Here is a 17,277-nt window from a genome sequence, read left to right as displayed (position 1 = left end):
GGCAGAATTTGTAAAGCCAAAGACCATGAACTACCCAACACTCTTCACAAGTTCAAAATTTCTTACCAACTTCAATTCTGTTCTATTAACATACTACAATATTTGATATTAAAAAATGCCCTCTAGGAAAATATTGTTTCACATATTGCCTGGAAATGGGCAATTCCCCTACATAACCAAATAAATCCAAATAAATATAGTCTGGCTTCTTATTTTCTGATGTGCTCCAAATGAGGCCGGTCACTGGTGTGAGCATGGAACAGGTTCATTTCTCTCCAGACCTTTCCTTGGACTGTTTCCTTGGCCTGCATCTCCTTCCCTGCTCATGCCGCATAGAAAGCCTATTAGTTTTAAGAGGTCTTATCGTTAGTCCATCTCAATAAAACCTTCTACAAAAACCTTATTGTTGGTTCATAGGTTCAATTTTCTGAACCATACATAGGTAGTAAATAATTATATTCAATTTAAAATATCATGCCAGGGGCCAGCCCGGTTGCGCAGCAGTTAAGTTCGCACCTTCTGCTTCATGGCAGCCCGGGGTTCACCGGTTTGGATCCCAGGTGCGGACATGGCACTGCTTGGCAAAAAGCCATGCTGTGGTAGGCCCCCCATGCATATAGTAGAGGAAGATGGGCATGGATGTTAGCTCAGGGGCAGTCTTCTTCAGCAAAAAAAAAAAAAAAAAAAAGGGAGGAGGCTTGGCAGCAGCTAGCCCAGGGCTGATCTTTCTCAAAATAAATAAATAAATAAATATCATGCCAGAATTTTTAAATCTTTACTTATTTCAAATTCAGTCACATAATGGGCAAGTTTTATAGATAACACTAAATTCCTTAAGAACTGGGAGAATGTATCACTAAATCTTTAATAACCATCACAATGTTAAAAAAAAAAGTAGCCACTAAATAATTAAATGTGACATAATTTCATCAAGATAATTAGGATTTCATATTTCCAAAGAGGCTTGAAAAAAAAAATCTAGTCCATCCCAGGTTTTCTTACATTTACAATCTTCTGTACACATCAACAACCGTTTCAGTACTGAGTACTCAAGAATGCATATTCTTTAGTCGGCCTCCATATTCACTTTAGCTATGTCTTTATACATCAATCTTACGTTTATTATAGTCAGAAGAGAAGGATGTCTTTTTCCTTTGTACCAGCTGACTGAACTGTATTAGACTGGAAAAAATATGAAAAATTTAAAAGTTCAAAGTCCAAATCATCTGAAAAAGAAAGATTGTTCTTCAGTTGTGGTTGTTTTGTAAGTGCTGTGTTTAGAAGTTCTGGGTTGTGGCCTTGATCACATCAGCGAAGTCACTAAAATCCTTTTTATTTAAGTATATAGAAAAGAATAAAGGCAAACAAAACCACAAAATAATTCATGGTAGTAACTTCATACACAGATCCTAGGGACTTAGAAGGCGGACTTCTACTTTATGTTTCTTATATGTTTTTGAGTTTTTAATGAGAATAAAAATGATTTATTAAGTATATATTTGCTTAATCAGTGCTTCAAGTCAGAAAGTGCTTAAGTACTGAGAGACATTATTTTTTACATAAAAGTTTCTCAATTTATAAAACATTTTCTATTGACAGATAAGGCACAGAAAAACACAAGTGACATCTGCTAAGCTTTACTTATGAAAACTTAAAGAAATCCTATGGGATAACATCACTCAATTTTTCCTGGAGTACCTCTGATGGAGACTTCCTAAAAAAAAAAACCTGGAAATAATTAGAAACTATTATAGTACCCAAAAATGTTTACTTGAAAACTAAATCTGCTATTCATCAAAGAACACAATACACTCAGAATAAGGTAATGGAAAAATAAGGTACACATATAGAATAATGTAAAGCATCTAAACCAGATCTGATCATAAAACTTAAAAAAAAGTTGGCAGAAGACAGTATCAAAGCTGTGATATACTGAAGAATTCTGTAGTAAACCTTTGCTTAACCGATTAAACACTAATTTTGTCCAAATAATACATAATAATTATTTTACTTCAGTTTATTTTACTTTCAAATGACAGGAAACAAATTTTTTTTTTAAAAAAGATGCAACTGAGAGTAACTTTAATACAAATCGAAAGGGAAGAAGAACAAATAGTTACTTCTTAAAATTTACTTTTGTGTCATAAGATCTAAGTGGAAAAGAAAAGTAGCCACAATACAGTAAAAAATGTTTTGGGTATTTGTGGAACAATAAATGCAAAATAATGATAATGTTAATAGTTTCTTAAAACTTAAAATATGGCTTCTACAGAGACCTAGCATTCCTCTGGGGGTAGACTGGATGGCGTGTCCTGGGAGGTTAAAGGCTGTCCATATGAACCAAATTATCCTTGACAAGTACCTTCAGACGGTTGTAATATGATCTCATTTAAATTTAGACCATATTTTGCACACAAACCACAAGATAGTAAGTTTATTCAGGAGCTCAGATAAGAAGAAAAGAAAAGCTGATATTCTTAATAACATGTAGTAAACATGAAATTTCCAAAAGGAAAAGCACGAGTATAAAAGCATCTAATGTGTTGCAGCAAATCAAAGAAAAATGCTGCAGGAAATGCTGATTTTTCCTTTCCTTTTTCAATCCTTAGCTACCTATTCGCTCCAAACAAAATCTTATCCTTTGATGGTTTATCTAAATTTGGAAAAAGAAAAGCATATTTTCAGCAAATAAATAAACTGGAAAATTCCACTTGCATTGAAGACTTATTTTAACCAAGAATTAAATCAGTGTGGATAATATCTTAGTTGTATTTCTCAACTGTGGAAAAAATATATATAGTGCATCAAGATTTTCAACTGTTTTATTAGTACTAATAACTACTCATCATCATAACATGAAGCTATCAATATCTGTGAAGCGCTGACTGTAAAATAAAAGAAAAAAACAACTCAGAACTCTGCAGCTTTAAAGATTCCTCAGGATTGCCTTCTGCCTTGGCACAAGGACAGCATAGAGAACCACGCTGATTCTACAGGGATCACTCCACTGCTGGAGAAATGCATTAAGGCCTGCAGAAGAAAACCCTGCTTTGGAGAGCGCTGTGCCAAGCAATCTGCACAGCACCATTAACTGTATTCATTTCTCTTTATCAGAAGTCTGCTACTGCCATGGTTGCCCTGCTAATGGGTGAAAACAGGACATAAATCATCTTGAATTTGCATAGTAGACAAAAACGGCAGATAATTTTAAGAAATTTTGAAGACGTCCATTTCTTTTCTGTGTCCTTAAAACAAGATTTTATACTTCCTTGGAACAAATAACAATCTAGGAAGATGGTTTATAAGCTAATTTCACAGTAAAATAGTAAACTCCTCCCACCTAAATTGTACTGAAGGAAGATTACTCATTTGTTTCTTTAAAAGTATTTTGAGGGAAGCAGCATTTCAGTTTAACAGAAAATAAAAACACAATTGGAGCTATTTTTTTTTCAAACATACATTTGTAAGTCACTTAAATGAGGTATATTTAATCAATCAACTGCATGAAATATTTAAACACACTGAATTATTTAGAAAAATTCAACTAGAAAATCAAACTGAGAGACATGTTTATAATATTGCTTTGCTGAAACATTGAAAGACAGTGTACTGCATAGAGAGCTTAAATTTCTCACTCTTCCTTTCAATCAATATCTGAGGCAAAGTTTCATCTCTAGGGCCCTTAATGGCAGGAATTCCTGGAGCCAGCAAATGAGTAATGTTAAACCTATGATTAGATGATGAGGCCATCAAAGACACTAGACCCTAATGCTACATTCCTCTTTATTTCTCTCAACTGCAGTGAAACCCAGAGCTAAGGAAGAAGGAATTTTAAGCTATTTTTTTTTCCATAAAAGCGTTTTTAAAAAACGTTCATCATCAAGAACCTAAAAGTTCCGGATAGATCTCCCAGAACGTCTCTCGAACTCAGGACTCTGGCATCAGGTCACGACTTTCAAATGCCCTGCAGATCAACTCCTGCCAGGGATGCTGTTTTCTTCAACTTCTTCCTTGCTAGTATTTGTCCTGGCTGAAAAGGGGGGAATGTACCTAATGATTTCCCTGTGAATATGTTCTCGAAGAAAGTCAACCTGAAGACTGGAAATCGATAGGTAAGTTTTCGGTTGTTCTGTTTTTGCTGATATTCTTAAGGATCAAACGAAGTCATATTGCTGTTTATTTCAGAGTTAGCTGTGTTTGGGGGCAGATCTCAGGTCAGTAACTAGAAACAGTTGAGATTTATTTTTCCTTCTAGTGAGGAAACCAGGAATAAATGTAGCAACTACTTATTACAAACATATATAAGCTCTTTTTTTCATTCTCATATTATAAAATATTTAATACTTAGATGAAAATCAAGATCACTAGGAGACCTGACAGAGCAGCAAGAAGAAAGACCATTAGGTCCCTATTTCCGTTATCAGAAACATGTAATATTTTTGTGTGTGTGTATATATATTTAGTTTCTTATAATTGCTAAAAACAAACAATACCCAACAATTCAATTCTATTTTTAATTAACTGATCAGCAATTCTCATGCTCAGGAGCTAGAAAGTCAGAAAGATTAATAGAACATTTATCACCTGTTGGCTACTCAACTATTTGTAATTCTGACAAAGAAAAACTAAGTAAAAGGCCAAAGGACTACGCATACGTACTCCATATCAATTTAGATTTTAGATGGTAAAGCTATATAAAGAATTATTCAACATATATTCTATGTATTATTATTAAAGAAAAATAGCATAAGCAGATTTTTAGAATGTACACTGACACATACAAATTACATTTTAAAGAAAGGCAAGCAGCAAGGCATTGCATCAACGCCCACTCCCTAATGAGCTGTTTTAAATACTTTGGTTACTGACTGAAAAAAACTTAGTTTTCACTGTCTCTAATCTAACAGAGAAGAAGACACCATGTAATCAGCAATAAACATCAAAATTACAAATGCTACTGTATCATTTTTAAACGGTGGGCTGTAAAGAAGGATATCAAAATATCTATCACAAATATATATATATATTTGCATATATAAAAAGATAGAGGACAATAGAAGGATAGGGAGGGTGGGAAACTATAAAACAGCTAAAAAGAGAAGGGAGATGAAAAATATTTCCATTGTAAGACCATTTACACCATATTTCTCAATATAAATTATTTTCTTCAGCTATGGGGTAATAGATGAAAGTTTCAAAAATATATAAACATATACATATATATGCACCTACATCCTATTGTTAGTGACATAAAAGAATCCTCTCATAGTTTAATGTAGTCAGTGAATGTGATTTCCTACCTGAGAACAAAGCAGCATAACAAGCTCAACCACAGACGTGCTGGACTTCATACAAACGAGGCCTACAGGAAAGAAAGGTTAGAACAAAATGAAGTTACAGTGGTAGAAACCATCATTCCCAGTTAATTCATTATATAGTTTTAATTTATAAAAACTTTCTTTCAAATAGAACTCCTAAAATAAAATGAATGGAAACATTCACCAACACATATATTTACAGCATTAATTTTAAAATATTCAGATATTCAAAAAGATTTAAAAATACTAAAAAATTGACTTCATGCTTCGGTTATTTATTTGGTTAAGGCATTTCTTATATTTAAACAAGCTGGAAGATGGTTATCCAAATTTTTAGAGCTGCTTTTATTCCAATGACCTTTGCTATGTGATTGTCTCCTGGAGTGAATTACAAGAATCATTGAAGATTTACCTAAATTTTCTTCCAAAAGACAAAATTAAAATAATTTCTTCATAGGTAATTCCCCATAGGTTGTCCATTGTTAAGTGGTTTTTAAGATAATAAAATGAATTTCACACACAATTAACATATTAAGCAACGTTTATGAAATCTTCCATTGTTCTGCTTCCGCAGTCTCTAAACAGACCTCAGAGGAATAGACGTAATAACACGTATGTACTAAAGGCTCCTCCTCATCGATCACTTACTATGTCCTGGGCACTGCTGTAAGTGCCTTATGTACACGGTCTCTTTTAATTCTCATTTATAAGCTGTGACATACCATTATTATTCCCATTCTACAGGTAAGAAAATATTCTTCCTATAAACAGTTTAAACATTAATTATTCATCAAAACTTGTTCCAATTAAAAGGATGACTGCTGCATAACATTTTATATAATAAGAAAGCAGATCATGATTAGTAGTTTTTTAAGTGCCAACGTAGAGGAAGATGTAACCAAGGATTAATCAATGTTAATCATGATGTTCACTAATTTAAAATGTACTTTTAAAAGTTTTTCAGTGTTTTGAAAAATTTAAATAATTTAATTAATAGGTTTGTTTTTCTTTTTATGTGAGGACAAACGCAATCAGCAAAAACACTGTACAGTAAGAAATGCCATGGTCTTACATTAGTTGTTGCTAAATGGGAAGTTGAAGCGAAACCATTTATTTTTTTCTTCTTAAGGTGATTTCAATAAACAGTCTCAAATGCCTTCTAGACACTAGCATGTATATTTATTGTAGGTGGTGGATAAATACTCTTTTGTGCCCACTCTTCTAATGACCCTATCCTTATTGTAAAGACAGACAGAACAAGCTGTAAAAAGGCACTAGTATTCCATCTTATCAGATCTTTGGGCAGACAGTTAACTAATGAAATAAGAGGCAGATGTGAAAAGCTCATTTAAGAGACAACTGCTGTAACTGATCAGCAATTCTCATGCTCAGGAGCTAGAAAGTCAGAAAGATTAATGGAACATTTATCACCTGTTGGCTACTCAACTATTTGTAATTCTGACAAAGAAAAACTAAGTACAAGGCCAAAGGACTACGCATACGTACTCCATATCAATTTAGATTTTAGATGGTAAAGCTATATAAAGAATTATTCACCATATATTCTGTGTATTAGAGTTTTTTAAAACATAACAACTTGAAGTAAAAATTAGGAAAAACATGCAATTATATTCATTTCTTACAAACTAATTTTTAAAAATGAACTTCTACAAAACCCCTATGTAACAAGAATATTCATAATTTTTACAAACACTATCATTCCATCATAAGAAAGATATAAACAAATGCTCCATCAATGCTGCGACAACAAATTGACAGGACAGCAAAATTACAATTTGCAAACAGTACTCTCAGTACTTTGAAAAAGGCTATTGTGATTTCAACTCCATAAATCCTTATACCTTTATTAATGTGTTTTGTCTAATTAGTTTAAAACAGAATGAACTAACAGATTCTCCTCAAAAGAACAACAACAAAAAAAACCCTAACCTTGACGATGAGAACATAGGCAGAGGCAATTCTGGAAGACTTATCAACCTTCAAAAATTATATAATCACTTTGGTTGGAACTATTTCTTTTTTTTTTCCTCATATGTTTTCACTAGGTTTATTTATTTATTTATTTATTTATTTATTTTAATTGCAGTAACATTGGATTATAACATTATATAGCTTTCAGATGTACATTGTAAGATATTTCAAATTCTGTGTAGATTACATCATGTTCATCACCCAAAATCTAATTATATTCCATCCCCTCACATGTGAGCCCAATCACCCCTTTTGACCTCCCCCAAACTTCCTCTATGGTAACCACCAATCCAATCTCCATTGCTATGTGTTTGTCGTTGTTTTTATCTTCTACTCATGAGTGAGATAATACGGTATTTGACTTTCTCCCTCTGGCTAATTTCACCCAGCATAATACCCTCAAGGACCATCCATGTTGTCACAAATGGCCTGATTTCATCATTTCTTATGGCTGAGTATTCCATCGTGTATAAATACCACATCTTCTTTATCCATTCATCCCTTGATGGGCACCTAGGTTGCTTCCAGGTCTTGGCTATTGTTCATAATGGTGCAGTGAACCTAGGGGTGCAAGTATCTTTATGCCTTTGCATTTTCAAGTTCTTTGGATAAATACCCAACAGTGGGATAGCTGGATCATATGGTAGATCTATTCTTAATTTTCTGAGGATACTCCATACTGCTTTCCATAGTGGCTGCACCAGTTTGCACTCTGGTTGGAACTATTTCTAAGTGTTAACACAAGTATTACTAAAACAAATAGGTAAACTGCAATTTTTTTTTTACTAGAGATATTGAAAATATAAGCATTGTCTGATGAAACTCTATCCTTGCACATTTTCTAAATAAAACAGCATCCATATTTGACAATTTAATATCACTCATTTTGAAATGTAAGTAATAAATATGGTCTTGTATAACTCAAGAAAACTAAATTTATCTAGTGATACTATAAATAACTCAGGTTACATGCATAAGGCAAATAGTGTATGTCTCAAATAGGTTGAGCTTTTCCTTTTTGTATCTAGCAAGAAATTCATAATCAAATTGACTCTGATGTCTCCTCATCTGAGCAAAGCACAGTGTTATCACTCAGGAGTCTACAGTAATGAAGAGGACAGTATCTACACCTTCCCAAGTACTCCATATTTTAATTCAAGTCTAAGATTATCTAACATTTACATAGAGCTTTATCATTTACAAATCACTTTTCTATATGGTGTCTCATTTGATTCTCTTAACAACTCTTTGAATTAGTTATTGTTACCTCATGTGATGGATGAAAAAATTAAAGAGATTCAGTGACTAGCTGAAGGTGTTTCATTCAGTAAGGCGTGAAACTGGGACCTGAATTCAAGTCATCTAACTTGAAAGCCCATTTCATGTTTGCTGCAGAGCTACATAAATAATTTGACATTAAGAGGACACCAATACGTGACTAGAGATAGGTCATAATGGTTAATACCAACATGGACGATTTTAACAGTTTTCTTGGAGAAGTTCAGATATGGGGACAAAAAGCACTAGCTTAAGCAAAAAGTACAGAGGAAGCAGGGAACAAAAAAAAAATCTGAAAAGACCTTTATAGCTTGGGGGATGGATAGCTAGAGTACAGGAGGTGTTTGCAAGTGGGACTGTAGGGCTAGGTAGGGTAAAATTCAAAGACAGATAAAGGTGGAAAGAAATAAAATCACAAAAGTTTTTGAAAGTTAAAAAGAAGTTACAGCAAGTTATAAAATGGGGGAAATGACATCAAGACTCAGTTATGGCATTTCTACACCATGATGACTTTTCCTGCCTTGTCAATTAAGCAGCAGCCCCCAAAGGAGCTGTACAGATGTGCCTCTCCAACAAAAATCTAGTTAGAGGTGTTGACCGACTAATGGAACGTTTTCATCAGCAAGGATACATTGGCCAGAATAAATATTCTACCTAGAAATACTAATCCTATACTTTTACCAGAAAAAAGTGTGAACACCTGGAGTGTAGACAATAAACATGTAAAGGAAGGAGGCTAGTATATGTGGGAAGTATTCCAAAGGTGAGGAAGACTGCCTGGTAAGAGCTTTTCAACATATTATGAACTACACTGTTGAAAGATAAGGTCTGCTGAGTAGCTAAGATACAAGGACTTGAGATGATTAATGAGTAGGACAAATTAGAGGTGGTCCAGACCCAGGCAGCAAACAAAGAATGGGTGGAGCTGAGTAAACCATCAGCCAAAACACTCACAGTTCTTTTGGGTTCACACTAGGGGTAAGAAGTCAATTTCCACTTTTAGAAATACACTTCTCTTGCCATAAAAAACAAAAAAACAAAACACCAAAACCCACCAAATTGTAAAATGAGTGTGAAGTTAAAAGCTTGACTTTTGGGATGAACCTATGTTTCTTTAATATGAGAACAGTGAACGGTACAGTGATGCTGTTTTAACACAGAGCTGTCAGACTCTTTTGAGTTAATCTGTGGGTCTGACTTTATGTATCTGTAGAATTAGAAGATCAAGTTCAAAGAGCCCTTAAACTTTAAAATAGTGTGGAGAAATTCCATCTCTGGCAGGACGTTCCTCACAGTGGGAGGTGAAGGGCATGAAGCTTTACAATGACAAGCAAGGAAGTGCACTCCCAGGTAGGACACCATCTTTTAAGGAACGTCAGAGTTTTCTTTCAGCAAGAGGCCTCTTCCAAGAGGAGACCAACAGACATCTATGCCTAGGGCGGTGCTCTGAGTACACCCTCAATAAATATCAATTAAATGAACACATCCAGAAATCATCACTCACTGAGTACCTACCATAGTTGATAGAGAAAAAAATAAGTAAGATTTTGAGAAAAATAAGAGTATTTTTTTTTTTTTAAAGATTTTATTTTTTCCTTTTTCTCCCCAAAGCCCCCCGGTACATAGTTGTGTATTCTTCGTTGTGGATTCTTCTAGTTGTGGCATGTGGGACGCTGCCTCAGCGTGGTCTGATGAGCAGTGCCATGTCCGCGCCCAGGATTCGAACTAACGAAACACTGGGCCGCCTGCTGCAGAGTGCGTGAACTTAATCACTCGGCCACGGGGCCAGCCCCATAAGAGTATTTTTTAGAACAGGAGTGCAATTCACTCAAAAAGCATTAATTGAGCATCGTGTTTAATGTGCCAGACACCATGCCAGGTACTAAGTTCAAAAAGATGTGAGGAAATTGGGACAGATTATGTAAACAAATAATCATGATCTAGAATCCTGGCAGGTACACAGAGAACATAAATTGTTAGAAGCACAGAAAGTATAGAAAGCAACTCTGCTGAGGAGAATTTATAGGGAATGTGATATTTGAGTTGGATGATACAGAGCTTATCTACATAAAAAAAAGGAAAGAAAGCAAAGTCATCCGAGGTGACAGAAATGTTAGAGGTATAAAGACATATGAAATAGCGGGTACAATGAAGTTGGAAGGTTATGCTGGGGAGTGCAGAGGATGGAAGGAAGTGAGAGGAAACGAAGACAGAGAGGTAGACAGGAAGCAGAGCCACACGTGGTGTACTATTCCTGTTGGCAACAGGGACCACTGAAGGATTTTGAGCATGGGGCAGACAGAATCCCAGCTATTTTGGAAAGATCACTTTCTTTCAGTGGTATAGGAAGAAACCTGCAACTGCAAAGTCTAGTGAAGATCTTGAAAGCCTAAACTGAAGGCAGTGGCTATACAAGTAGAGACAGACCCGAAGGACAGTTTTAGAATGAGACAATAAAGCATTTTAGACAACTGAATATGAAGTGAGAGGGTAAAGCAGCGAACAGAGGGTGAATGACGGCACCTTTAACTGAGAGAGAAAACAGATGAAGGAGCACGTGTGAAGAAAGAGCTGAGTTTCATTCTGGACAAAATTAGAAATATAGGCAAAAAAATTAATTTTGAGCTTTAGGATTGTTTGTCTTTTGGGTGTAGACACTGTAACTCTGACAAACCAGACATAAATAAGCAACACTGATAACATGGAGTGGAAGAAAATATAATTGTGCAGTTTTTATAAGAGTCCCATAGTAGACTACCCATACTAATCTTACCAATACAGTTTTTATTTTTAAAGATTTTATTTTTCCTTTTTCTCCCCAAAGTCCCCCGGTACATAGTTGTGTATTTTTAGTTTGGGTCCTTCTAGTTGTGGCATGTGGGATGCTGCCCCAGCATGGCCCAATGAGTGGTGCCATGTCTGCGTCCAGGGTCCGAACTGGTGAAACCCCAGGCCACCAAAGTGGAGAGCGCCAACTTAACCACTTGGCTGCGGGGCTGGCCCCCCAGTACAATTTTAAGATCTAGTTTTTCTATTTCTCCTCATAATAAAATATACTAATTTATTTTCCATCAAAATTTTCATATTCTGATAACACGAATTTTAAAAATCCAGTCTACTCAGGACTATGGAGGTTTTACATAACTTTCTAATGATTTTAACTTTTTTGAATTCCAAAATAAGTAGAGATTAAGGGCACTGAAATAGCTGAAGTAGTTTCCTTTCTGTAATAAATGTGGAATAAGCACCCCAGCCTTTGAAACAAGTCTCGCGTGCTCACTATGCTGCATTTGCTTTAGTATCAGTGGTGGACAGCTGGTAATTTGAAATTCTGTTCTCTGTAGTTTTCACCTTGTGTTTTTGGAAGAATTCTAAGATACAGTGTATAACTATAAAGTATATATCTTTTATGACTTCTGCAATGCTTACACATCTCTATCCACATAATAGCAATTTCCTATGTTTTTTCTTTACCATTCTTTTACCTTTTTATCTGAAACATGTAATTTATTTTCCTATTTCATCACTGTGACATGCTCCTATAGTGTGGCTTTCTAAGTTAATACTAAAAACCAAAACCAGACAAAAAAATCAATATTAAACATCCTTTCAAATAACAATAATGACTTGAATTTTTATTATTATTGCTACAACTAATATTAATATATATATAGGTAGTATTACTTACTATTTGACTGGACATTTCAAGATTTGCCTACATGTTCTTTCAGAGATTTTAAATTAAAACTGCATTACAAATGGAAACAATTGTAACATTACCTTAAAGAAACTAAACTAACATTAAGTTCATTTACTAAGAAGAAGCTTATTTATGTATTTATTTATTTATTTATTTTGAGGAAGATTAGCCCTGAGTTAACATCAGCCACCAATTCTCCTTTTTTCACTGATGAAGATTGGCCCTGAGCTAATATCTGTGCCCATCTTCCTCTATTTTATACACGGGATGCCTGCCACAGCATGACTTGATAAGCCATGCATAGGTCTGCGCCTGGGATCCAAACCAGCGAATCTGGCCCGCTGAAGTAGAGCACGCGAACTTAACCACTACACCACTGGGCCGGCCCCTAGAAAAAGCTTTCGAAAATGTATTTAAACCATCACAGCCTATTTTTATATTTAGATTATAAATTTTAACTGAAAAAAAAGCTCTTCAAACTACTGTAAAGATAGGGAGAGTTCATTCATTCACTGATTTACTTTAGTTCACTAAAACCTAAGTTATCACAAACTTTCGGCAGTCTTACTGTCTTTACAATAGGAACAAAACTGCAGTTTCTGGATGGATCATATACATGGAGTCAGCAAACTTGTTCTGAAAAGTTGCAGATAAAATATTTTAGGCTTTGGGGGCAGCCATAAGTTTCTGTCCCAGATACTCAATTCTGAAATTGTAGTACAGAAGCAGCCATAAACAACACACAAACAAATGAGCTTGGCTGTCTTCCAATAAAACTACTCAGCCTAAGGTGTGTACACACATATGTGTGTGCATGTGTGTAAGAGAGCACACATGCATGTGCACACATACATATATATTTACAGATTTTTTAAACTGCAGCAGACATTATTTTAGATGTATGTCTATGATACTTTATAATTTCAAAATCCAAAAAGCTCTGAAAAAGCTTTCTTGTAAGATTGCTGCAAATTCAATTATCAGCAAAATTTCACCTAAACAATGTGATGCTATTTACAATTTTCATTCCACTTAGTGTGAGTATCCCTATGTATCACTGCCGACTTTATTAATGTGTTTAATTAACAAGCTATCCTAGACTCCTGTGAAGTTGCTATGAAATATACACATAGGCACCTATTACCTTTCTTAAATCCCAATATACTTGAATGACAAAACACATCTGGCTTTAAGGTTTTGAATAAGGGATTTCAGGCATTTATTAAAGTAAAAGAAATGTGACTTAGTTTTTTAAAAGTCAGAAATTAGTGGTACTCTCTTAATGAAATATGTTGAAAGATTCATAAAGAAATTAATATTAATTGCAATTTCAAATAAATCTGATATTGCACCTTTCCCCATGGAAATTTCATTTATTTAGAAGAACTAAAAATCTATTTCCCTATGGGAATGGTTGGCTAAGCACTTTTAAATTGTAAATCTAGAATGCTTAGATTGCTCAAAAACAGAATTAGCGGTAACTAGTTACACAATGCCCAACTAGTCATTTGACTGAGGTATATAAATATATACACATTTGGCCATTGTGTTGACGCAGCCTATGAACCTTGTTGACCGTGGATATTTTTTCATTTTTATAGTTTTTCTTTTGCTCAGAATTTCTGCATATTGGTAGAGCTGAAGTTCCTAAGACTCTTTCACAGATAATTCTTCCAGAGAATCATAGATTACAATAAAAAATGAAGTTATAGTGATGGTTCCTACATAGATACTTACTAGTGATCTGATTGCAGTATGAACTGAGCTGAAGAGAATATTCTCATGGCATTATTATTAACACCTATTAAATATGAAACAGCTGAAAACATACTCTTTTGTTACTTACGCTTTAGAAACCACATTTATGCTAGCCCATCAAAACATCATATCAGAGTAAACATTCTGGCAAATTCTTGATGTTCAATGTCACTCTTCTCTTGTCACCACGTGACCTTAACTTCTGTTTGCACATTCCATTAAAATATCATTTTTCATTTATACATACTACAAAATAGATTACAATTTCCAAATCACTTGGAATTAATTAGGTTTTGAGTTGGCTGTCTCTTGAGATATTTTCATTTAAATAACTTATTTAAGGAACTATAAGTAAGCCACTGCTGTATGCACAGAGATGACACAGTCATTGGCCTCAAGGAGCTCAATCTAGTTACAAAGATAATATATTTATGAAGGAGTCTAGAGAGTGTTATACTAAAAAAAAATTACAATAAAGCACCATGCCTCAAAATTAAAAAATGTTTTTGAGGGGCCAGTCCCGTGGCCGAGTGGTTAAGTTCATGCACTCTGCTTCAGCAGCCCAGGGTTTCATCAGTTCAAATCCTGGGCACAGACATGGCACTGCTCATCAGGCCATGCTGAGGCAGCATCCCACATGCCACAAGTGGAAGGACCCACAACTAAAAAAGAAAATACACAACTATGTATCTGGGGGTTTTGGGGAGAAAAAGGAAAAATAAAATCATCAAAAAAAAATTTTTTTTGAGATTTTCATTAAATACTTTTATTCATAGTATTAGATTCAAGTTTCTACTACAGAAGTGACTGACCTGAGTTGTGCCCTTTTCTTGACTTCCTGATTTAATCACAACAGCTGTGAATAAGGATGAAATAAGGAAAATAAGAAACATTTTCACTATCATAAATCATCTGGATCCCTCAATTCTCTTTGGGTTAAAATTAATTATAGAATCAATTGTTATTTCTATATCATTCCCCTACACCAGCTTTCTTCTCTTTTCCCTGTGCTGCATCCAATTCCAAAAAGCATCAGTTAGAATTCTAAAATTACTAAACTGTCTGGTTCAAATTTTGACGTTACTCAAGAAAAACTCTGGTCCCAAACAATAGGAATGCCACATGTGTTTTAACCATGTATTTCAAGAAATAATAACTACTAAAAGAGGAGAAACTATAGTGAGTTAAACAGTCATACAATTAAATCACATAAATAGTTACAGTTGAATAAAAATGGCTATACTAATAAGGCCTTCGTGTTAAAGTAAAACAGCAATTTATATTCTATAAAATATGGGATTTTCCTTTTAAATATAGTATGTATAAACGTATAATTTGTATAGTTATAGTTCCAAACTACTCAGATTCTGACTTTAATTTATTTACATTCTCTAATAAATACATTGAATAATTCTAAGTTCTCAAATTCAAATAAATTTAAAGTTGCTTTTGTAGTAATATACACCTTTAAGTTCTTTCTTTTCGGATTCAGAAAAACGCTGGTTATTTTTCTTTCAAATACTTAAATATAACGCAAATAAAAATACTATGTATCACTTTTCTTTTTTTTAACATATTTCTCAAGGCTTTATTTTTTTTCTGCTTTTTCTCCCCAAATTCCCCCAGTACACAGTTGTATAGTTTTTTAGTTGTGGGTCCTTCTAGCTGTGGCATGTGGGATGCCACTTCAACGTGGCCTGATAAGCAGTGCCATGTCTGTGCCCAGGATCCAAACTGATGAAATCCTGAGCTGCTGAAGCCGAGCGCGTGAACTTAACCACTTGGCCACGGGGCTGGCCCCTGTATTACTTTTCTTAATAATGCATTCATGAAGTCAAAGATAAAAAACTAAGAAACATAACTGGTAAAAGGAAATTGTGTGAGAATTATTGTGAGTAAGGCAAATAGCAAAGAAAAAAATGTTTCAGATTAAGGCAGGCCCAAGTAGAGGTCAGTCAAGTAACCTCACCTATTTTCAAGACTGTATTAACTTTATATAATGATTATAGGCTAAATTGCTGAAGTACTTTGAGAAAACAAACTGGACCTTCACAAAGCTCCTTATCTGTGCTCAAAGCAATAAATTCTCCAATTTGACCCAAGCTGAATTTTGTTTACTGAACCCTCCAGTTAGAGCAGAAAGGTAAACAGAGATGAGTAATCAGTCCAGTTTTATTCATTCTTAGGAATGAAATGGGAAGTTAAGGGAACTTGAACAAACTTGCCAGTTCTTTAAATTTTACAAAATTGAAAATATTCTCAAAAGTCACAGAAATTATTATAAGCATATGATTCCATCCAAGCAATAATTTATTGGGATTATATGCCATGGGTTATATAAACAACAAAGTACAGATCATAAATGAACAAGGCTATTTTGCTATACCAGAAAATCCTACATCCAACTCACATCTATCCACAATACAGAGTCTTGGAGTCGAAATATATGGTTATATACCAGAATTCAATCCAATAATGATACAGTAAAGAAGTCAGTATGTGAATTGCTTTGAAATTAAAAAAATAACACTTCAAGTATAAAATATTAGACCTACTTATAAATTAAAAGTAAATGGTGCTTTTATTTCTTCTAATCCTTCTTGCAATAATTGATCTATTACAAATAACAGTTATCTTTGAAATAGCATGAACTGGGAAATCTGCAAAATGGAATCAAGTAAATGACCATAAAAAATGTCTGTCAAAAGTAAGGAGCTAGGGGCTGGCCCCGTGGCCGAGTGGTTAAGTTCGTGCGCTCCGCTGCAGGAGGCCCAGTGTTTCGTTGGTTCGAATCCTGGGCGCAGACACGGCACTGCTCATCAAATCACGCTGAGGCAGCGTCCACATGCCACAACTAGAAGGACCCACAACAAAGAATATACAACTATGTACCGGGGGGCTTTGGGGAGAAAAAGGAAAAAATAAAATCTTAAAAAAAAAAAAAGTGAGGAGCTAGCCATTTCCAAGAACTAAAGACATTCAATGATTTAGTTCTAAAAACAGTACTGCACACTTACAGGGCACAAATATGAGACAGATACACTCCTTGTGTTAGAGAAATCTGCATTCTAATGGAGGACACAAGCAGATAAACCGATCAGTTTAATGTAAGGAGACCAAGTGTTATCCCAGAACCATTATAGGATGTTGACTTGGGAAGAAAGATAAATGATATCATTACAGTAATTCCTATTGTGATTACAAGAAAACAGTGAAATTGAGAAATAACAA

At 34.5% G+C, this 17,277-nt stretch overlaps 1 protein-coding gene across 9 annotated transcripts in view; it reads right to left on the bottom strand.

Moving 5' to 3' along the window:
- Window positions 1-17,277, bottom strand: part of NBEA (neurobeachin) — a 680,233-nt gene that overhangs the window by 337,313 nt on the left and 325,643 nt on the right. For all 9 annotated transcript variants that reach the window (XM_070520525.1, XM_070520517.1, XM_070520519.1 and 6 more), the window contains one exon: window positions 5,301-5,362. In XM_070520525.1, the coding sequence (XP_070376626.1) occupies window positions 5,301-5,362 (62 nt within the window). The remainder of the gene's footprint in view (window positions 1-5,300; window positions 5,363-17,277) is intronic.

Source organism: Equus asinus, chromosome 11, assembly GCF_041296235.1.
Source record: "Equus asinus isolate D_3611 breed Donkey chromosome 11, EquAss-T2T_v2, whole genome shotgun sequence".
Classification (NCBI taxonomy): Eukaryota; Metazoa; Chordata; class Mammalia; order Perissodactyla; family Equidae; genus Equus; species Equus asinus.
Note: the sequence above shows the minus strand (reverse complement) of the source record. Positions and strands in the feature narration are given on the sequence as shown.